Here is a 24,200-nt window from a genome sequence, read left to right on the forward strand (position 1 = left end):
GACCTGGGCAATAAACACAGATTTACATGCTTCAAATGTCTAAAAACTGCCGTAAGAACATGAACCAGTTGTCACACCAAAAGTTCTTTGTTTTTAACTTGGTTTAATTTATATCAATCTGAAAGGCCAGTAAAGGACCTTTGTGGGAACAAAAGGAAACACTATTGGTAAAATTATTCTGTAAGCTAGTGCAGATTTGTTAAATTTTTTGCGCAAGCCCTGTTTGCACACTGTTGTGTAAACTCACACTTTGCGCCAAATATATGCCCAGAACTGAAGCTTGAGTAAAAATTTTGCACAATGTTGTCACTCTGCCCTAGTACAGGAAGTGATAAATTCCCTCCTATGTGCAAGAAAGACCCAAAGCAATCTTACTTGAGGCCAGTCATTTACAATACTTATCCTATGTTTTCATGGTAAGCAGTTATGTACTTGATGGTAAATTTATTAAGACATAAATGAGACATCAGTTCTGTAGTGAATATATATGTATTTTGTCTTTATTTAGAAATGAGTACATTTTATACCCAAATTGTATTACAAGGAGATTCTCACTTTGGCTTACATCTTCACATAAACATGAAGCAGTGATAAATAAGCCCTCATTAAATACACAATGGCACCAATTGTGATAACACAGATAAAAAAAAAAAAAAGGAAAAATAACCTTTTCCAATATGATTGTATACCAGCTGTTGCTGATGGCACTGGTGAAATAACGCCTTTCACTGACATGTATTCTGTCATCGAAAGGATTAAGGCATTTAACTTGGAAGAGAGGCAGGAATAACAAAGACTATTCATTACCAACAATAATATATCCCCATACATAATTGTCACTACTTTAATGTCTGTCTCTCAATAGTTCAATTAAAGCACTTTAGTATTGTGATACACGAGGAAGAACAAGTGTTAGAGATCCAGTCTGAACTGATTGCTACGATGTATACTTGGCCTCAGTAGAACAGAACTGGTTACTCTGGAGGTATGGAATACACAATTGCTTTACTGGGTATTTTGGGGTTTTCAAAACATTGATATGAACAGCTGCTATTTGTATTGTAAAATAAATACACTGACAACAATGGCAGATATATTCCTAACTTACTTATCATTGAGGAGACTCTAGAGACCCCTCCATGTGTTACTGTTTCATTATGAAGAGGAGGCCTAATGCTATCCTACTCCACATAATGAAAAATTCTGTGGTCCCTTTCTGGAATAGTCCAGATTGTTCCCTTTTTATATTTCGTATCTTAGCAGCTGACATCTCCTAGGACCTCTGTATAATAAGTGTTTATATTTCTGCTTTTTAGGCAAAGCAAAAACAATTGGAAAAGACAAATATTTCAAAGTTCTAGGTCATAGGTAGAATTTGCCTTGCCTGCTTCTCCTCGATGGAAGCACAACATGTGTTATGTGCGCACTTGATATTTTCCTGCTTTGGTAAGATATTTCACTCCCTTGAAAGGCTTGTACCGCTCCCCATACATATCCAATCGATTTACTTTTAGTCCTGGAGAAAGGCAATGAAAGCAGTATGAAAATCCCTGTATTTCTAAAGCATATCCATAAATGTAAAATTCAGCTGAACCCACCAATTTTATCCAGATTGGCTGATGGTGTGTGCATGGTGTCCATTTGACAGTTTTACGGCAGATGTTGAGCAGGGAGAGTGATAATGCATATTGGACATTAAAGGGGTGATCCAGAAATAGAAAAATAGTTCCACAGGTTGTGTGTGTGGCATTGCAGCTCAGTTCCATTGAAATTAATGAAGCCAAACTTGTAATAGCACAGAAACCCTGACAACAGGTGAGTTGCTGTTAATGGAAGAAATTAGCTCTTTTTCTATTCCTTGATAACTCCTTTTAATATGCCTAATTACTGTTCATGTAGGAAATAGACATCTGCTAGAGGTTTATAGCAAAAATTTATACCCATTCTATACTGAAATAGAATGTGCACTTTTGCCTAGCTCAAGGCTCTACAAATAAAAGTTGCATTCCAATCTATGTGTCCGTATCATGTGCACAAGCCCCAGCTTGACTGTAGGTCTGATGACCCGAACTGACAGGCATTAAGTTCCGGTTATCAGACCCATGGTCAGGCCAGGACTTGCTTCCAAAATATGCCTGTATGAAACTGGCCTTAGGCAGAGTAAACTCAAAGCCACCTGAAATTGAATTGCAATGAAGGTCAGAATGAATTTTTCTATATTTCATTATTAAATGAGAAATTTTTTGGTAAACACAAATCTCACAAGGTCACTCTGATAAACTCTAGGGACAAGTCTAATCTTGAGAGAAAATTACCAGCCTGAGAAAACGTACAAAATAAAATTAGCCTCCTATCACCACCACATAAATGGAGCAGTGGTTGCACATGTGCCACTCAATTCAATTTGTCTATCACGGCTGATGGAACAAGATTGTTAAAATATGGTTACTGGGAAAAATGAAGTTTGCCAAGGTACATACCTGAGATAGCAAACTGCTGGATCTTGAAGTTGATGTTTAAACTTGGGTTTTCCTCTGGTTTTGGGGCACCAGACTGGAGGGAAACATTTCCTTTGAGATTAGGTAGCTTCTGTGTAGTTATCTTGCCAATGTCCCAGGTAAGCACCTGATAATAACACACAAGGCAGTTTGACAAAGCCACTATAAGTATACGTTAATGTAACTAATATGGCTGTATGTAAATGCACAATTGCTTGAAACCACTTTAAAGCCATAGTCAAACAAAGTGGATTTTCTGTAGAATCTGCACAACATGACACATTAGTGTTAACCAGGATAAACTAAGTTTAATTTATACATTGTTGATACATTTGGTGCAGCTGTAGGTAAACATGGTGCCTCACAGCATGGTTTAAAATGCCTATACACCTCCGGCCGAACCCACTGACTCTCTAAACTGTATGGCTGCCTTCTGATTCTGCACCAACAGATTATGTCAGTGGAGAGAAGGCCTGAGCGTGGTGGATTTTTGCAGCCTAACCATTTCCTTGGAGGGATAAGCCGGTGATGTTTTCTTCACACCACCGGCGCCAGAGCTATGTGGCTGAGGCTTACCTCTCTCCTCCCCATAGACAACAAATGAATAATCAGCCATGCCAATGGTTCATAAGGAAGGATGAGATAAGTATCTGCTGAAAGAACATATGACTAGCTTTACGTTTACAGACAATGTTTAAACACACTTTTTTTTAAACACACTTTTTTGGGCCTTTTTGTCATCCATTTTTATGTTAGCACATAGTTGTTTATAGTCATTTATGCCTTTTGACTTTTTTATTTGTTAACTATTTACACTTAAAAAAATGGCCCTAAATACTTAAAGTAGTAAAAGAAATTGCCTTTAAAAGGGAACCACTCATCAGATTTTACCCTAAATAATGCTTGGTAAAGCCTTATATAGGGTAAAATCTTAATCCTCAACATCCTCGGGGGACGCTCCTGCTCCCAGGGCTGGTGAGGATATGAACTTATAAACTGCTCCCCGCCACGCCCACAAGTAGTCCCCTGGGCGGGGGAGCTCCTCTCACCTAGTCACGTGTCTTTGGCCGGCAGCGTCGCCGTTGCATCATCGTTGGTTATATGGCTAGGTAGTCAGGAGTGGAGCTCCAGGAGTGAGAATGGAGAGAACCTTGTTATAAAGGAAGTCCATCAACAGGCAGCCATGCTGTCGACTAGGATCGAGATGGGACATTATTCTGTCAACTATAAATGACGTAGGGAACTCTGATGGGGAGCTGCGCTAGGGCAAGAAATGAGAGGGCGTACCATTCTGAAAGTCATTTTAAACGCATGATAAAATTTTTTTTTTTTTTTGTCTCGTTCACTATTATTTGTATGCTGTACATGCTTACCAACTTTATTAGACACTTTAACCAGTAATACATATTTCTTTTGAGAGAATTACCCTCATAAACAACTATTTTGTTCAAATTTGGGTGGTCCGTTCAAAGAGGTTTCACTGTAAATCTAAGAGATAAAATGTTACATTTATATTCCTTCCATCCCCTGATAGGCTCACTCCCCTCGGACTTCTCTTATGTAAATACTTAACAGATTGAGAAAAATTTTTTTTTTTTTAAAGAAAGACTTACTTTGGTAACAGGATCGAATGTGTAAGTACCCTGTGTTGGTGTGAGGTTCATGTTCAGGATAGCTTTAGGCATGTGAATAGTCAGCACAATGCTTTCCACAGTTTTACCCATGTTCTGCTTGGGACCCACAGTAATATCAAATCTTCCACTTGAACTGTTCTCCTGAAAGCTTATGTTGTGTTTTATGTATACCGGAATTGCAACCAAGCTAAAAAAAAAAAAAAAAAAAAGGATAGGAGAAAATATGTTAAATAGGCACTATCGTTAAAACAAATTTTTGATATTGCACTCCTCGTGGTAAATAAAAAATCTTTCTAATGTACTTTGTTTAAAAAAAATAAAATAAAGTTTTCTATGTTTTATTTGTGTTTAAAAAAACTGCCATTAGGTGTTGCCCTACTTGTCCAGAGCACATTTCCCCCCCCCCCCATCTCTTTCACAGACTTTGGACTCCTGTTGGCCTGGCAGAAGTCCAAAAGCAGGAAATGGGGGGGGGGGGGTGCAGCCTTATCCAATCATAGCTCATCTCACACTGAACTGCTATGGGCTGTGTGTAGCAGAGTGAGGGAGGAAGTTCTACCCGTATGGCTTTAGATGATGTCACATCTGCTAGGTAACACTCCTTCCCAGTCTCTGAATCTGAGCAGAAAATACAGAGCAATATCAAGGTAGTAAACTAAAAAACAATAAAAATAATAAAAAAAATAAAGGCAGGGGATGGTTTATCATTATGGGGCATTGAACTGGGAGGATTATAAAATTCAACAAGATCATGACAGGTACTCTTTAAGGGATTATATACATATGACACACAAAAAGTCTTTAACGTGGTACAGTAACATTACAAACTGACTTTGAGGGTGCATAAAGTCCAGTGAAGTGGATGTTAGGGAATTGACATAATATTTAATTCAGCTTGCTTGCATAAAACCTCACTTCTTTTAAACAAATTAAAGGGGTATTGCGGGCAAAAACATCTTATCCCCTATTGAAAGGATAGGGGATAAGATGTCTGCCGCTGGGACCTCCCGTGATCGCCCTGCAGCAGCCCGCATTCTATGCGCATGCGTCTGCAGTTTTGACACGCCCCCTCCAATCATGTCTATGGGAGGGGGCATTGCGGCCGTTACGCCCCCTACCATAGAAATGAATGGAGGGGTCGTGGCGTGATAACCCTTCTGCTGCAGGGAGATCGTGGGGGGTCCCAGCGGCGGGCCCCCCATGATCAGACATCTTATCCCCTAAATACCCCTTTAAAAACACTATAGGAACACAAAATGTGGGGAATCGGTTAAGTAGCAACATGTTTCTAGTGTGGTATGCCCCTTTCACAGATTGTAATTGGCAATAAATTAAGTGTGCAGGGTGTCCATGCCTCCTCTTTTGGGGACACAAAATGCCCAAAAGTCGCATAATTTTGCGCACAGCTGGAGCTTGTGCCAAATGTGATTTTTGTCCGCTTTTTCGACAGGCACAGCATAAATGCCCTGCTTCAAGGATGGAGAAAAGATGTTGTGAATAAAGCCACAGGGGGAGATTTATCAAAAAAGAAGAAAGGTTCAGTTGCTCATAGCATTTTCATTTTTAAACAGGCCTCTGAAAAATGAAAGAAAATATCTGTTCGCTATGGGCACCTACCACTATTCTACAAAAAGTTTTGATAAATTTCCTCCATACTCCATTCTGAATTTTTAGGTTTGAAGTGGCTTTAGTCTAGAATGTATTTGTAGGTTGGTTGTATTTACCTGCAAATCTCAATCCATGTCAAAACTCTCCAAAGCATTAAATCTTGTAATACAGAACTATCTATGGTAACAAACATTTTAAGAGGAAACATCTCAAGAAAAAAGCATTTTAAAAAAAGGCCAGCTACTTACTGCTTCTTTCACGCCAGCTATCAGATATTATGGCCAGGGAAAGCCACACATTTGCCCTGCAGTGGCCATTTCAATGGTAACTGATGTGATTCCGAACATTAATTAAAAATGACTTCTTACTCCAGGAACTAGGCGTGGGGCTTAAAATGTGCTCTCTGCAGGAGAGAATGGGCTTTGTCCCTACAAGCTGAGACAGTCAGCCTGCTGAAAATGATCCACACTGCCTGAAAGGTCAATGCTTCCTCTCATATCTTGCCAAAGTTTAATGCCACTCTCCCTTATGTAAATACCAGTCTTCCTACTGTTGTATGTCCACAGCGCTGCATTGTTGCTGAGAAGTATAAAGGGGAGGGGAAAGGAGCTTCTCTGCAAAATCAGTGCTTGGTGTTGTAACCCCCTTCTTCATGTGCTGCTGCTGTTTGTTTTATTTACGCTCGTACCTTGAAAAACCATTGTCACATAAAAGCCCCCCCCCCCCCCCCCCCAGTCCATCTATAGTATTGTACTGTGTAAGGCTGGGTTCACACTACGTTTTGTCCCATACGGGAGCGCATACGGCAGGGGGGAGCTAAAAGCTCGCGCTCCCGTATGTGACCGTATGCGCTCCCGTATGTCATTCATTTCAATGAGCCGACCGGAGTGAAACGTTCGGTCCGGTCGGCTCATTTTTGCGCCGTATGCGCTTTTACAACCGGACCTAAAACCGTGGTTGACCACAGTAGTGTAGTGTATTTTTAACCCACTGGCGTTTGACAGATCTTTGGAACAGTGGGCTGTGCAAATGAAAAATTTAATTTTTCATTTTCACGGACCACTGTTCCAAAAATCTGTCAGACACCTGTGGGGCGTAAATGCTCACTGTACCCCTTATTACATTACGTGAGGGGTGTAGTTTCCAAAATGGGATCACATGTGGGTATTTATTTTTTTGCGTTTATGTCAGAACCGCTGTAAAATCAGCCACCCCTGTGCAAATCACCAATTTAGGCCTCAAATGTACTTGTTGCCTTGTTGTGTGCCTGCAGAGCATTTTACGCCTACATATGGGGTATTTCTGTACTCAGGAGAAATTGTGTTACAAATTTTGGGGGTCTTTTTTTCCTTTTAATGCTTGTGAAAATAAAAAGTATAGGGCAACACCAGAATGTTAGTGTAAATTTTTTACTTTTTTTTACACTAACAAGCTGGTGTAGCCCCAACTTTTCCCTGGGCATTTGCACAGGATGCCTGCTGAATGATTTTAGCAGGCATCCCGGTCCGATCCCCGCCTGGCGCACAGCGGGGACCAGAACTGCCCATGACGTAACTGTACGTCCTTGGTCCTTAAGACCCAGGGTGTCGGATGTAACGTTACGTCATGGGTCCTGTAGGGGTTAAGGACCATGTTTTTTTCCGTTTTTGCACTTTCATTTTTTCCTCCTTACCTTTAAAAAATCATAATTCTTTCAATTTTGCACCTAAAAATCCATATTATGGCTTATTTTTTGCGCCACCAATTCTACTTTGTAATGGCATCAGTCGTTTTACCCAAAAATCTATAACCCAACGGAAAAAAATAATAATTGTGCGACAAAATTTAAGAAAAAACTATTTTGTAAATTTTGGGGGCTTCCGTCTCTACGCAGTAAATTTTTCAGTAAAAATTACACCTTCTCTTTATTCTGTAGGTCCATGCAATTAAAATGATACCCTAGTTATATAGGTTTGATTTTGTTGTACTTCTGGAAAAAAATCATAACTACATGCAAGAAAATGAATATGTTTAACATTGTCATCTTCTGACCTCTATAAATTTTTATTTTTTGGGGAACGGGGTAGTATGAGGGCTCATTTTTTGCGCCGTGATCTGAAGTTTTTTAGCAGTATAATTTATCGCTTTTTATTCATTTTTTTTCATGATATAAAAACTGACCAAAAATACGCTATTTTGGACAATTTTTTTGCTCGTACGCCATTGACCATGCGGATTAATTAACTATATATTTTTATAATTCTGACATTTCCTCACTCTGTGATACCACATATGTTTATTTTATTTTTATTTACACTGGTTTTTTTTTTTTTTTATGGGAAAAGGGGGGTGATTCAAACTTTTATTAGGGAATGGGTTAAATGATCATAAGCTTTTTATTTCACTTTTTTTTTGCAATGTTTAACACTGCACACACTGATCATTTACATTGATCAATGGTTTCTCATTGGAAACCATTGATCAATGATTCTGCTGCTTCACTGCTCATGCCTGGATCTCAGGCACTGAGCAGTCATTCGGTGATCGGACACCAGGAGGCAGGTAAGGGGACCCTCCTTGTGTGCTACAGTTGTTCGGGACGCCACAACATCGTGGCTAGCCGGGGGTAGTTTAGTTTCACTTTCGACGCGGCAATCAACTTTGAACGCCGCGTCTAAAGGGTTAACAGCATGCGGCACCGCGATCAGTGCCGCACGCTATTAGCCATGTGTCCCTGCCGTTGTTAGAGGCCAGGTCTGACCCGCAGTGTACGTTCTGGGTCCTTGTATGTCCTGGGTCCTATACGTCCTGGGTCCTTTCCCTTTCTATAAGGCGGGGCTTATAGAAAGGGTAAGGACCCAGGTCGTACAGGTATGCCCTTGGTCCTTAACAAGTTAAAGGGGTACTCGGGTGGCAAACTTTATTTTTTTAAATGAACTGGTGCCAGAAAGTTTTGTAAATTACTTCTATTTAAAAATCTTAATCCTTCCAGTAGTTATTAGCAGCTGTATGCAACAGAAGAAATTTTATTTTTTAATTTATTTTTTGTCTTGTCCACAGTGCTCTCTGCTGACACCTCTGTCCGTGTCAGGAACTGTCCAGAGCAGCATAGGTTTGCTATGGGGATTTTTCATGCTCTGGACAGTTCCTGATAAAGGCATCAGGTGTCAGCAGAGAGCACTGTGGAAAGGCCAACAAGGATTACACCTAGAAATAAAACAGGGACATTCCTATATTGTCCGTTGGGGAACCAGCAGAGTTCCACGTGGAACACCAAATTTATCATACAGTTAAACACTTTGAGCCATATATGGTATATGTTACACAGGACTGTTCCCGGAGTTCAGTGTGCCGACCTGCAGGAGAAAGTGCACTAGCGTTGGCACTATGTGCCACTCACCGCTCCACGTCGTCCGGTGCAGATCCCACCTGTGACAGTTTGTCATTCTTGCTCCAGCCTGCGGTAGTTCTTGCAGCTCAATGCGGCCGTACACGCTGGCGAGCTTGTATGTAGCGGTCAGCTGACTGCAGATCAGCTGACCGGATGTAGAGCGCGCACTCCTTTAAACTTGCAAAACTTACTAATGTCCCCAAATACAGAGTCCTGATGGATAAGGGTATATAAGAGTATGGGTATTACCCTTCTGTTTGTCTCCTCAATATCCAACTGATCTCACAGGTGTGCAGAAATATAAGTGTGTGTAGGATCCAAGCCCAGATAGACGATTTTTCGTTAAAAATTCAACAAACGCGTTTCGGGGTACAAAAGGATATAACCTAACCCCTTCCTCATTGGTATAAAATATATAAAAAACTGGCTCCATTAGGTCACCTGTATTGACCTCATCCAAACTAAAACCTGGAATGGGTTATATCCCAGGAGACAAAGAAAACGTGATGGAATGGAAGGTAGACAACTAAAACTCTGACAATAGTGTGAATATGGATCAATAAAGCATTATAAATGAAAAATTAAATTTTTTTAATAAATAAATAAAACATAAAATAAGTATAAAATACAAATAAAAAATTAATAAATAAAAATAAATAAAACATAAAATAAAATGAGTATAAAATACAAATAATAATAAATGGAAAAAAATTATGAAAATAAAAATACATAGAAATAAAAATGAAATCAAAATACATATCAACTGAGATCTATCATTCTAAGACACAGCCTTCTTGTGAGACCTCTTGTGAGACCTCTCTTGTGAGACCCTGCAGAGTCATAATAGATGGGATGGAATCTACCAAACAAAGGGGCGGACCCCGAAAGCGGAGACCAACCCACTATAAAAAAACAAAAATTTCAAGACTTGCATTTAAACCTCTTGGTTCCAGACTTTTAAAATTGTATATTCTCTGTGTCTCTATCTTTGACACCTTTGATACCTTACATCACCGGCGGAGGCGGGACATCGCTGCGGCCGGTGATAGGCTGAGCATATTGTCATGTAAGGAGCCGTCCCCCTGTTGCTATGGTAATGGCCTCACAGTCACGAGAACGTCACACAGCAGTCAGCCTATCACCGGCCGCAGCGATGTCTGCCTCGGCCGGTGATAGGCTGAGCGCCCTGTACAGCATCTTACATGACAGTGCGCTCAGCCTATCACCGGCGGAGGCGGGACATCGCTGCGGCCTGTGATAGGCTGACGGCTGTGCCACGTTCCTGTGACAGTGAGGCCGTTACCATAGCAATGGGGGAACGCAGGAAGGTGAGTCAGAATTTATGTTGTTTATTTTTGCAGCCGGGCACTGGAATATGGAAAATTTAGCAGTACAAATGTTGTTTAACCCTTGCTTTGGGGGGGGGGGGGGGGTGAGAGAGAAGTGGAAGGGCAGGAAGCAGAGCAGCGCCCGCGGGTCACATATGCTTAGTTCCCTAATGTGGGGACAGCGCTGTGGCTGACAATTCATTGGGGGGGAGAAGGAGAGCGAGAGCGGTGCCCGCGGGTCACATATCATTAGTTGCCTAATGTGTTCCCTAATGTGAGGACAGCGCGCTGCGGCTGACAATTTATTCCCTAATGTGGGGACTACGGGTGAGAATCTGACAATGCGCCAGCAGGGGGAATCGTGATAGCTGATACCCCTGATTTCCCCTGCGGGCGCACGGTCCTCATGGCGGGGAAGGAGTTACGTACATTGTGAGCCAGGCGCAGGACTGGCTGACAGTGGGAGGAGACATCCATCCTCCCCAACAATTCAATTAATATTCATTAAAGGCGTGTGGAAAAGGGGCGAAACCATTGCAGGAAAAGAAAAAACAGCAACGCCTGCAACACTGATGTCTTGTCCACAACAGTGAACAAACATGCTCCGAGGTGTGAACAACAGTCAAAAGCAACCAGAAAAACTACTGAACTTCCGTCACAGAAAAGAGGTCAGTAAAAAACATAAATGCTGTGGACAGATGTATAACATGTGAATTACAAAAGTGCTAAACTTGCTACAAACACGCTAGATAACCATAAAACTGTGGTACGGGAGTTTGACAGTTGCCATTTACCCCGGTAGTTGACTAATGTCCCCACCGGTCAATTTAGAAGATTGAAACACAATTGTACGGTGGACCCCCAGTTTCAAGAGGAAGCTAAAACATTAACCTCTCAATTTCTGGAGAAGAATTATCCCAGTCCTTATGTCAGGTAAATTAGTTGAATAGGGCATTTTTTTTTTGAGTATCGAGAGATCCAAATTAGGGCAGACGATCAACAACCAAAATCATATTACCTTTCAATAAAGAACATAAAACGTATTGACATTTTTTTTGCCAGACATTGGCATTTAATCAAAAAGGACAAAATAATAGGGGGTTCACTCCCAGAAAAGCTAATAATAATTTACACCAAATCCCCGAATAGTGTAGGCGGTATACCGGTTCATACCGAATACCGAAATTTTTGTGCTGCACAATATGAATTTTTCCCATACTGCAATACCGGTTGGGCCCCTCCCCCTCGGGAACGAATTAATTAACAACCCAGTGATGCGCTGTCCCCACATCGGGGAACTAATCATATGTGACCCGCGAGCGCTGTTCTGCCCCCCCCCTCCAATTAATTATCAGCTCAGCGTTGCCCCCATCGGGGTAAAATTCACGTCGCCTGCAAAGGCTGGCCTCCTCGTCCTCCTGTTTGTTGCGGGCCATCGGCGCTGACACTCTATACTGTACACTGTATCCCTATGCCCAGGCTGCAAAAGATAAACAAAATAAACTTTCACCTTCCCTGTCGGTCCAGACCTGCTTCCTGGGGATGTGAACATCGGAGAGCCGTCAGACTATCACCAGCCGCAGTGATGTTCCGCCTCAGCCGGTGATCGGTTGAGCCCACTTTCATGTAAGAAGCTGGCTGGCTTCTTACATGACAGTGGGCTCAGCCTATCACCGGCCGAGGCGGAACATCGCTGCGGCCAGTGATAGGCTGAAGGCTCTCCGACTTTCCCGTCCCCAGGAAGAGCGTAAGGCCAACGTAGGAAGGTGCGTTAAAGTTTATTTTGTTTATCTTTTGCAGCCTGGGCATAGGAATACAGCATACAGTATAGAGTGTCAGCGCCAGCGGCCCGCAACAAACAGGAGGACGAGGAGGGCAGCGATTGCGGTTGATGTGAGTAGTTCCCACAATGGGGACAGCGCAGCGCTGGGCTGATAATTTGGGGGGGGGGGGGCGAGTCTGGAACCAAGAGGTTTAAATGCAAGTCTTGAAATTTTAGTTTTTTTGTAGTGGGTTGGTCTCCGCTTTGGGGGTCCGCCCCGTTGTTTGATACCTGAGACGTTCCCACTTGGCGTATTCCATCCCATCTATTGTGACTCTACAGGTTAAGGGTCTCACAAGAAGGCTGTGTCTTAGAATGGTAGATCTCAGTTGATATGTATTTTGATTTTATTTTTATTTCTATGTATTTTTTTTAGATTTTTTTGATTTTTCATTTATTTTTATTTTATATTTTTTTCAGTTATAATGCTTTTTTGATCCATATTCACACTATTGTCAGAGTTTTAGTTGTCTACCTTAATTCTGTAATACTTTCTACCTTCCATTCCATCACATGTTTTCTTTGTCTCCTGGGATATAACCCATACCAGGTTTTAGTTTGGATGAGGTCAACATACAGGTGACCTAATCAGATTGGCATAAAATATATATATAAAACTGTCTCCATTTATACCTCTGAGGAAGGGGTTAGGTTATATCCTTTTGTACCCCGAAACGCGTTTAGTGAATTTTTAATGAAAAATCGGCTATCCAGGCTTGGATCCTACACACAGTGCGACTTCTGGAGTTGCGGCACTTATATTTCTGCACACCTGTGAGATCAGTTGGATATTGAGGAGACAAACAGGAGGGTAATACCCATACGCTATACCCTTATCCATCGGGACTCTGTATTCGGGGACATTAGCAAGTTTTACAAGTTTGCAAGTTTAAGGGTGCGTTCATACGCTAGTAACTAGCAACGGGTTTCCCGCTGCGGGAAACCCGCTGTGAGTAACGCTACCATTCATTTGAATGGGTCCACGGACAGTTCGCAATACTGACACTATTGCGGACTGTCTGTGGACCCGTTTAAATCAATGGTAGCGTAACTCGCAGTGGGCAACCCGCTGCTAGTAATAGCGTGTGAACGCACCCTAAAGGAGTGCGCGCTCTGCATCAGGTCAGCTTATCTGCAGTCAGCTGACCGCTCCATACAGCAAGCCCCTTCGTGACGCCACGCCCGCCCCTTTGTGACGTCACACCCGCCCCCTCAACGAAAGTCTATGGGATGGGGGCGCGACCGCTGTGGAGGGCAGTGGAGAACCCCTTTAACCTTGTATCTTATATATTGTGAGCTCCACTACTTTTTAGTTTTTCAACTTCCAGACATAGTTTGTAATGACAGGTACCTACTTTTGTGAGCTCACACGATATGACATCAGCCGGAAATTACCATCAGGGGGGATGAAGGACAGAACTCGCTCAGCCTCCCAGCGCTTGAATCGGACACATGGGTGGAAGCTGACATCATCCAAAAGCCTAGGATTCTGGGAATAAGGTAAAAATATTACTTCTACATAATGCTAAAATTTCCCAAACACTTGAAATAAGGATGGAATACACCTTTATTTTATTTATTTATATAGGCATTGTCATTGGCAAAAACTTTTTATATAATGTAGATAATAACATTATATGTACATTTGTAATAAATGTTGGTTAAAAAATGTGTATATTTTTGGCTATTGCCTGTATGTCTCTGTGCAGAGACAAAATCCAGGAAGCGTGGGCAGGACAAGTAGGGCTCTGTACAGGCTCCTGGTTTGTCAATCAGCCTACCGTGTGAGCTGGTGACCCGTCACAGAGCCTCAGGACACAGCACAGAACCCTGCTTGTCCCGCCCACACTTCATATATTTTGTCACAGCCAAGACACACAGGCATTAGCTGCATGGACATAATTTTTTTTTAAACAAAAATACACAATGCAAAAATACACAATGTTATATAAAAATGGTTTCTGTAAACAGTGGCAATTTAAATAACAAAAATTATAAATATTATTAGAGAGATAAATCAATGTATCTGTCTGTATTGCAGGGTTCTACTTGCAAGTGCAACTTAAATGAGCGCTGTCAGAATCAAAAACTTTGTTGTACATCTTATCAAAAATTAACCTCTCTAATATACTTCATATAAAAATGTTCTCCTTTTTATAAAAAAAAAACATTGGGGGTCTCCATACCATCCAGATCCGGTCCAGCTGCAGCATTATCTTTGTCCCCGCTGAAGCAACAGCTTGGACAATGTCCAGTAGGTGAGGGTGGAACTAGCACTCCTCTGCGCTCACTAATGTTCTGTCTATCAGACTCCTGTCCGAAAACAGAATAGGGTTTTTTGTGCTGCCTGCAGTGATTGGATGAAGAGACCCAGCACTGTACAGCAGACTCTGGTAGGAAGTGAATGCATGGTGAGTGAGAGCAGGCTTGATGCTTGCCCCTGACACGCCCCTTCCTGAGCAGTGGATGTCCTAATGAGTGTGCAGCAGAATGGAGGGATTTGTAAACCAAATACAGAAGCTAGACACATAAAAAAAGACATGTAAAGCATCCGCATGACCTAGTAAGTAACATATATAGTCATTTTTGTTTCCTATGATCTATGCTTTAACATTGGAATAAAAAAAGACATTTCTCCAAGTTTCCATTCCCAGCACCATTTTAATTGTTTGCAATGCAGAACTAAAAAGAACAATTCCTCCAGATCCAACCACTGGTGCACATTTCTCATTATCAGGATTCTGGCTGTTACACATTAAGGAGTTAAGTTGATGGGGGTTGTGCCACTGCTGTTGCCTTTCCCAATTGCTAGAACAAAGTGGCACTAAAAAATGACATGGCACTGTTTCCTGTTGGCCCAACATGCCTAGCAACTCTGCCACCAATGGTTGAACCCACACCATTTAGACATTGGTGCTTTACCCTGCTATTAGTATGTATACCAGTTAAAGATGAAGTCACTACTGTAAGAAAGTTATCACTTTTTAGTTTATTTTTGTACCATAAATGACAACGTAAGATCAGGCATCCCAGTCAGCTTCACACAAGCATCAATGACTCCCTGAATCTCTGCAAACACAGTGGAACCTGGCAAGAAAGAGAGGTAAAGTTAACTAGCACTTATTAAAAAATCAATATATGGTCCATTATTTGAGTTATATAGTGATGTGCACATTATGAATACACTCTAATCTTGATAAACCCATGACGATATTCATCAGCATTTTAAAGCAGATATGTCAGCAGAAAACAAGGTATAAAAAGAAACCCGTAGCTATACAGGGATTAGTGTCAAGTTTAATGTAATACTATGTTTAATGTCCATATTACAAAGTTCCAAGGTCACAGCACCAGTAATGGAAGTAATGTGCAAAGAGCGAGACAGCGCGAGAGGGGGGGGGGGGGGGGGGGGGAGAGAGAGATACAAATAATCCCATTCATTCATTCATTGGATAATACAAAGGTGTGCAAAATTGCAAGTTAAAACATATACCTCCAATAGAAATTGAGGGGAGGTGATATCAGACAGTAAACATAGTGACCGTTATATTCCAAGAGAAGAGAAAGAAATCGGCAACTCACCATTCAGCTGGTATGTTCTTTTATTGAAGCATACTCACATGAATATAACAAAGGGAGAGGGTAGTGGGGGGATAGTGATATGCGACCGAGCTCCTGTTTCGCACACTAAGTGTGCTTCCTCCGGCCATCATGGCCGGAGGAAGCACACTTAGTGTGCGAAACAGGAGCTCGGTCGCATATCACTATCCCCCCACTACCCTCTCCCTTTGTTATATTCATGTGAGTATGCTTCAATAAAAGAAGAACATACCAGCTGAATGGTGAGTTGCCGATTTCTTTCTCTTCTCTTGGAATATATGAATATCTCATTGTGTCAGAGCACCACCAGCAGCATCTAGCTACACCAACGCATATCCAACACGTTTATTTCCACCAATACCGCAGTGCCGTGCTTCTTCTTATATGAATAGTGACCGTTATGTTTGTACACATATTACATATAAGTTATGTAGCCGAAATGTTGCACATAGGGAACCAATAAAACTACAGCTCTTTGCACAATATACTGAGTCTTCCATTACTGGTGCTGTGGCCTTGGAACTTTGGTGTTTGGATGCAGGAGTGGCCCTCCGGATGACCATCAGCACAGTGGATTGGTCCAGTGCTGTCTTCTACCTCTTTTGTTCTAATGTCACTATTATATTCCAGCACAGAGGTGTTTTTCCCCACAATGTCATTCGCCCTCAACATCACTAGTGCTACATTGCAGTTTGTTTTATTTCAGCACGGCCATATTCATGTGTTTCATTACTGTAACTGGGTCATGTGATCACCAGTCTAACCCTCTAGAAAATCAGTGTTTAATGAATGTGTCAGATGAAGTAGTCAGTCCTGGGTTAGCTGACAGGATGACATCATCACCTATCTAAGGCCCCTTCTCACACAGCCGTTGCTCCCCGTCGAGAACGGCCATATAGTCTTTTTTTCCTGACTTTAACAGCCTTTCTCATAATGGGGAGAAATGGGCAACAACGGATCCCGGCAGCTCCCAATTACTATTATGGGGGCTGCCGGGCACAGTTATGAATAGCGGGAGCAAAAGACGGCACAAGCAATAATTTTTCTCCCCCCTATTCTGCTCAGCTCTTTCGACGGCCATCACACTGCCGTGTACTAACGGCAGTGTGAAAGAAGCCATAGAAGTATATAGGCAAAAGTAGAACAGAAATGGCGTTACCCTTGCGGGACTTATTAAAAGGATGGTAGAAATTAAGGGTGCTCACCTTTGTGTGTCGTCCTATCAGGCACAACGCTGTATATAGCTCTCAGGGTCGTATAGTATATAGGAGTCACTGGCTGTCAGTACAGATCCCGTTGTGGAGCAGTGTAGAACTTGGTTATGCAGATGTGCTCGGAATGTTCCTGGCAGGGAACCCCCCCCCCCCCCTCTTGGAATTCAACTAAGGCTGGTAGTGCTTCACCAAATGAAGATTGAACAATGCATCAGGGTGCAAAAGGTAACAGTGTTTATTCATGCATATATACACACACAGGTACATATAGGACAACACATTTCTAAGGAAAAACTCATTTTTTTGGACCAGATTGTTCAATCTTCATTTGGTGAAGCCCTACCAGCCTAAGTCTGATTTCTGGGGGGTTCCCTGACGGGAACACCCTGAATGCATAACCAAATTCTACACCACTATCAGACCTCTTTGGCTGCTCACAGACCCCTTCCAACTATTTCTGTATACTGCTGCTGCTATCTCAATGTGTTCAACGGCTCTGATTTACTTAAAATGTTGAGTTTTTGGTGTGGAATGTTAGGTCAGACTTGCAAGATTCTACTCTATTTATTATTGGACACACAGGTCGGAAAAGTTCTAACCATCTATTTTGGTGGTGATTTCCTGCCACATATTCACAGGATTTTGAGTGAATTCAATAGTAAATAGATAGTTTTTAGTAACACTCTTCACTTTCCATGCAATATTGCCTGTTTTTCTGCTTTGTCAGGTTGGTAGGGTTATTTTGGCACATTTAGCCACAAATGCTGGTGCAGACTGAATTTGTGGAGCCCCAAACCACATTTTAACAGGGCCAATGTGTCCACACACTGTTATGCTGCTTTATTTCTGTTTTTTGTTATGTTTTTTTTTTTCTGTGAATAGGCCATGGACACACACTTCTAGTGGTGGTCTGTAACCTAGGCAAAAGGGGGAAGGGGGGGATTCATCAAGGATGGTGTTAGCAAACATTTTTTCTACACCCTTAGGTGTAGAAAAAGTATTCTGCACAGATTTGATGCGCAGGATTTAAAGCTGTGTTCAGTTATTTCGCGGGGGACCCCCGGGATCATGCATGCGGCACCCCGTTTGTAATCAGTGCCTGGAGCGTGTTCGCTCCGGGACTGATTACCGGCGACCGCAGGGCCGGCGGCGTGTGACATCACGCCTCCGCCCCCGTGTGACGTCACACTCCGCCCCTCAATGCAAGCGTGACGTCACATGGGGGCGGAGGTGTGACGTCACACGCCGCCCGCCCTGTGGTCGACCATAATCAGACCTGGAGCGAACACGCTCCGGGCACTGATTACAATTGGGGTGCCGGGTGCATGATCGCGGTCATCCCCAGCTGCGGGACTCCCGCGATCAGGCATCTTATCCCCTATCCTTTGGATAGGGGATAAGATGTTTGAGCACCGGAGTACCCCTTTAAGTTACAATTGGTCTCCTCAACCTCAAAGCTGCATTCCAAATTCTGGTAGCTGGAACTTGGGTAAGCTGTTAAGGGTGTGTCTTGTCAGTGTGCCAAAAACCAATACACTCTGCTATATTTAATACTGCAAAATATGTCTGATGTCATTTACAGCCAACAAAAGTCACTAAATATTTTAGTATGTAGATTATAAACAGTGAAATAGTGTTAGCGGGTGTAACTTCCCACTCTCCTCAATGTCATATGGGCAAAAACAAAACAAAACATTGAATCAAAAGTACTTGTATACATGTAAACAGTTAGTTGACATGTTTCTAGTATCTCATTAGATGTGCAGCATATATTTTGTGAAATACTTTATTGACACTGATAATAAATGTGTATGGTAATAACATATTACCCGACTTGTCTATGATTGCATCCACCTCTTCGATTACATCAAAATAGGCCTCATTGTTGGTGTATTTGACTCCTGCTCTTCTCCAGGGTATATTTGAGAGCTGTCCAGTTGGCAGGGTTTCCCCCATATTGCTGCTCCCTTTAAAATAAGATAAATTAAATGACTATAATGGCAGATCTGACATCCTTAAAAGGGAACCACTAATAACTTTCATGCTGTCCGAACCTGGACTCCACCAGCCTCTATTGCTAAATCTCTCCTTGTTTGGGTATAGGGAGAGATCTTTTAATCTAGGCAAGCAGGGCAGGCAAAAGCTGCTGAGGATCACACCAATGACTCATGGTTCAGGCAGCATGAAAGCGATGACAGGTTCCCTTTGAAATAAGTTATTCAAGAAATGCGTGCTATAGTGCTACTCTTAACCACTTTGGCTGGTATTGCAGTTCATATCCTGTTTACACTTGTCTATATGATGTAAAAAAGAAAACTAACAGGTCTTTTTTCTAATACAGGACAGCCCCTTCAGTATTATAATGAATTAAATTCCATTTGCTTTCAAAATGTATAAAATAAAAAAGAGAAATATTTCAAAGTATTCAAGGAGAGTACATAGGGTTTAAAGGATAAGGTAATAAACCAAATAAAATGGCCTAGTGTTGGACACTATTGATCCGAACCTGTCACTCTGGTTTCTTGGATATATTTGATATTGGGGAAAAGGTTCATGGTTTCTATGCCCTGAAATTAATGTAAATCTGTAGCAAAAACAACTTATTCCCTATCCACAGGATAGGGGATAAGTGTTTGATCGCGGGGGGTCTTAACGCTGGGACCCCCCGCGATCTCCTGCACAAGGCCACGGCTCTGCAGCGGCTCTCCCGTGCAGGAGCCGTGTTGGCCGCAGCATGACGCCGCGGCCGACAAGCCTCCTCCATGTAGTTCTATGGGAGAGGTGGGGGTGCAGCGCTCTTGCCTCCCTGCCTCTCCCATAGAGCTGTATTGGGAGGGGGCCTACTATCGACCTCACTAAGGTCGACGCTACGTACATTAGCCGCTCTCAGAGCGGCAATGCCGGGCCCGTTTGGGAGATCGGGGTGGGGGTGTCCCAGCAGTCGGACCCCCCCGTGATTAAACACTTAGGGCATAAGTTGTTATCGCTGCAGAGGTCCTTTAATATATGTTCCAAAAAAACTAAAAGTATGGGCACTTGCAGGATACTATAACTAATTCAATAAAGGGGTACAACACTCCTGTGAATTAAATTGTATGATGTTTCTGACAGCTAAAAAAATGGGAATAAAAAAAAAATCCAGATAAAAGCGATTAAACAGTTTGCGGCACACGCCATGCACCAGAATAATAAAAATTCTCTGATACATGAGAAAATACCAATGTGGAATAGTTAGTGAAGACGTGTACTTTTCACTGCATGCTTCACTAGTTATTGTTCCTGTTACTTTGCTTGGAAAGTATCACCTGCTTTAGAAAGAACAACATTCTGCTTAGTCACAGCCACCTTTAGACTTTTTACACTTTTACACATCCAGCTCACACCCTGTATCTTCAGATTATATCATTAGTTAATGGAGCTAGCCATGTACTACTTTATGAAGAGAAGGCTTAACTCTTTTAACTCTCTATACAGCTAATAGATTATATGAATGCCAGTAGCATATTGGTTTACTTATCCAAGTTTAAACAGATGTCTTCTAAGTAACTGAAGAAATAAATATAATGTCCTTCATGGAGATGAGCAAATCTACAGTAAGAGTCTCCAAATCTAATGAATCGGTTTTCTGTTTGCTTTCCAAGTGTTCTGATTTACTGGAGACTCTAGACCTTCTCCTTCTAGACTTCTGTGCAGAATCCGAAAACCTGGAAAGCGAAATTACTTTTAAATAACTAAACAAACTGATGGTCGATTCGTTATTTTCAAATCTGGCAAATCTTACTGTAGTTTTCATAATGTAAAGAATATAGCAGAAGCTCGCACTCACCGCTGCTCGTGTTATTTACTTCAGATGACGGGAGCATTTCAGGATATTGCAGAGGCACTCAGAGGCTAGGAACCGCTTTCGTACACAGCCATGTACTTCTTCCGGCCTCGAGGCCGGAAGAAGTACATGGCTGTGTACGAAAGCGGTTGCTAGCCTCTAAGCACCCCTGCAACATCCTTAAATGCCCCCTGTCGTCTGAAGAAAATAACACGAGTGGCGGTCACTGCAAGATTCTGCTATATGCTTTACATTATGATGTTCATATAGGTCGTCTTTATGCAGCTCAGCACCTCCAGCTCATGCTTACTAGAGCCTATTAGGAATGTATGTACGGACTGTTGGACTCGCATAGTGCTCTTTGTTATTCTACTTTCATTCACTTACTGTGGTTTTGCTTATATCTAGTCCTTCACTGACATTTGATATCTGTCTTTACCATATGGGCTACCAGAGCTTTCCACTGTAAGGTCCTGATACATCTTTAGGATGTTATGGACGCAGAAAATGACAGTGCCTTGTGTGCATCCCAAGTGCCATTTATCACAGACCTGTGAGGGAGTTCACCACGGATCTCAGGATTGTAGGAGGCTTGATCAGTTCCTTCAGAATGTTAGACTCTGTAGCCAGAGGAAATCCATTATCCAGCATCTCTTCCAGTAGCTCATACACAATGACCACATTGTCCTTCAGACATGTTTCAGAGCATTCTCCAAAGTAATCCTGCCAGACAGTTATAGACATATCATACAACCACTCGACAAAGATCAAGGGAGCAATTCCAAGATAATACATTAATATTCATATCACCACACCACTCTTGTTCATGAGCTGTGACTGACTGTAGACAAAGAACTAGGGAAAAAAAAACATGACATGGCGCATGTTTAAAATGATACCCAACTAATATAGGTTTGATTTTGTTTTGAAGACAGTTGTCCAGCTCCACAGGAAATAGTTAAAAGTCCAAAACTTTAATGAAACTTCATGTTAAAATTTCAGCATACTAAAACACACAGACAAAAAAAGTGCTCAAGTGAGTTAAAAACCCTCACACGCCAGCGCATTTCAATCACTATGGATCTTAATCATGGCTCATCTATTCACATGAAAATACAGACTATGCAGTGGTGATCAAAAGTTTGGGCACCCCAGGTAAAAATTTGTATTAATGTGCATAAAGAAGCCAAGGAAAGATGGATAAATCTCCAAAAGGCATCAAATTACAGATTAGACATTCTTATAATATGTCAAGAAAAGTTAGATTTTATTTCCATCATTTACACTTTCAAAATAACAGAAAACAAAAAAAATGGCATCTGCAAAAGTTTGGGCACCCTGCAGAATTTATAGCATGCACTGCCCCCTTTGCAAAGCTGAGACCTGCCATGGATTGTTCTCAATCATAATCTGGGAAGACCAGGTGATGTCAATCTCAAAGGTTTTAAATGCCCGGACTCATCTGACCTTGCCCCAACAATCAGCACCATGGGTTCTTCTAAGCAGTTGTCTAGAAATCTGAAACTGAAAATAGTTGACGCTCACAAAGCTGGAGAAGGCTATAAGAAGATAGCAAAATGTTTTCAGATGTCAATATCCTCTGTTCGGAATGTAATTAAGAAATGGCAGTCATCAGAAACAGTGGAAGTTAAAACAAGATCTGGAAGACCAAGAAAAATATCAGACAAAACAGCTCGCAGGATTGTGAGAAAAACAATTCAAAACCCATGTTTGACTGCACAATCCCTCCAGAAAGATCTGGCAGACACTGGAGTTGTGGTACACTATTCCACTATATAGAGATACTTGTACAAATATGGTATTCATGGAAGAGTCATCAGAAGAAAACCTTTTCTACATCCTCACCACAAAAATCAGCGTTTGAACTTTGCAAATGAACATATAGACAAGCCTGATGCATTTTGGAAACAAGTTCTGTGGACCGATGAGGTGAAAATTGAACTTTTTGGCAGGAATGTGCAAAGGTACGTTTGGAGAAGGGGAACAGAATTTAATGAAAAGAACCTCTGTCCAACTGTTAAGCATGGGGGTGGATCAATCATGCTTTGGGGTTGTATTGCAGTCAGTGGCGCAGGGAACATCTCACGAGTAGAAGGAAAAATGGATTCAATAAAATTTCAGCTAATTTTGGATGCTACCTTGATGCCATCTGTGAAAAAGCTGAAGTTAAAGAGAGGATGGCTTCTACAAATTGATAATGTTTCTAAGCACATCTCGAAATCCACTGGGGATTACATCAAGAGGCGTAAACTGAAGGTTTTGCCATGGCCTTCACAATCTCCTGACCTCAACATAATTGAAAATCTATGGATAGACCTTAAAAGAGCAGTGCGTGACAGCCAGCCCAGAAATCTCAAAGAACTGGAAGACTTTTGTAAGGAAGAATGGGCAAAGATACCTCAAACAAGAATTGAAAGACGCTTGGCTGGCTACAAAAAGAGTTTACAAGCTGTGATACTTGCTAAAGGGGGCAGTACAAGATATTAACTGTGCAAATTTTTCCAGATGCCATTTTTTTGTTTTCTGTTGAAAGTGTAAATGATGGAAATAAAATCTAACTTTTGTTGACATATTATAAGAATGTCTAATCTGTAATTTGATGTCTTTTGGGGATTTCCCATCTTTCCTTGGCTTCTTTATGTACATTAATACAAATTTTTACCCGGGGTGCCCAAACTTTTGATCCCCACTGGATAATATAAAACCACCCCTAACACACTGGAATCTCCAAGTCAGGAGTGGGGGAGGGGAGGCATTCTTCGAAGGATCATGCAATTAACCCCTTACATTCTAAACCTTGGTTGAATTGAAAGGGAATGCACATAGAAAAAAAACATAATAAAGATCAAAAGGAAATAATCCAGAAAATACATGTACCATTACCCTCAATAAATAAATGCTAAATCATTTTTGTAGTTCATTCCTTTGGGAAACCAGATCTAAAACATAAAATCCAATATGCCTCGCGCATAAAAAGTAATTGTTGTGACCAATCTCCACCTCTCTTGGGAGGGTATATGTGTTCTATTCTAGTTACCTTCAAGCTTGACGTATTTTCCTCATGGACTTCTCTGATGTGTTTCGGCAAGCCCAAGGTAGAACAGGAAAGAAAAGACGCACTGTCTGTGTTATGCATATGCTCATATATGTGTCTTTTTAACTTGCGGACCTTGCAGCCAACATACTGGATGTTACAAGCACTGCATGTTACAAGGTACACAACGTGTGTGGTATCACAATTGATAAGAGACTTAATTGGAAATATCTTACCATTCATTGTAG

The 24,200-nt window shown here is 41.7% G+C and overlaps 1 protein-coding gene across 1 annotated transcript in view; it reads right to left on the reverse strand.

Annotated features, from left to right (window-relative positions):
• Positions 1-477: 477 nt before the first annotated feature.
• The window catches only part of AP3M1 (adaptor related protein complex 3 subunit mu 1), a 64,727-nt gene continuing 41,004 nt past the window's right edge, over positions 478-24,200 (reverse strand). The window contains exons 3-9 of the mRNA XM_056531261.1: positions 21,449-21,620; positions 18,904-19,041; positions 15,262-15,347; positions 13,616-13,749; positions 4,112-4,319; positions 2,481-2,625; positions 478-1,516 (exon numbers count right to left, since the gene is read on the reverse strand). Of these exons, the coding sequence (XP_056387236.1) occupies positions 1,416-1,516; positions 2,481-2,625; positions 4,112-4,319; positions 13,616-13,749; positions 15,262-15,347; positions 18,904-19,041; positions 21,449-21,620 (984 nt within the window). The 3' untranslated portion in view covers positions 478-1,415. The remainder of the gene's footprint in view (positions 1,517-2,480; positions 2,626-4,111; positions 4,320-13,615; positions 13,750-15,261; positions 15,348-18,903; positions 19,042-21,448; positions 21,621-24,200) is intronic.

This window comes from Hyla sarda, chromosome 7 (assembly GCF_029499605.1).
Source record: "Hyla sarda isolate aHylSar1 chromosome 7, aHylSar1.hap1, whole genome shotgun sequence".
NCBI classification, from domain to species: Eukaryota; Metazoa; Chordata; class Amphibia; order Anura; family Hylidae; genus Hyla; species Hyla sarda.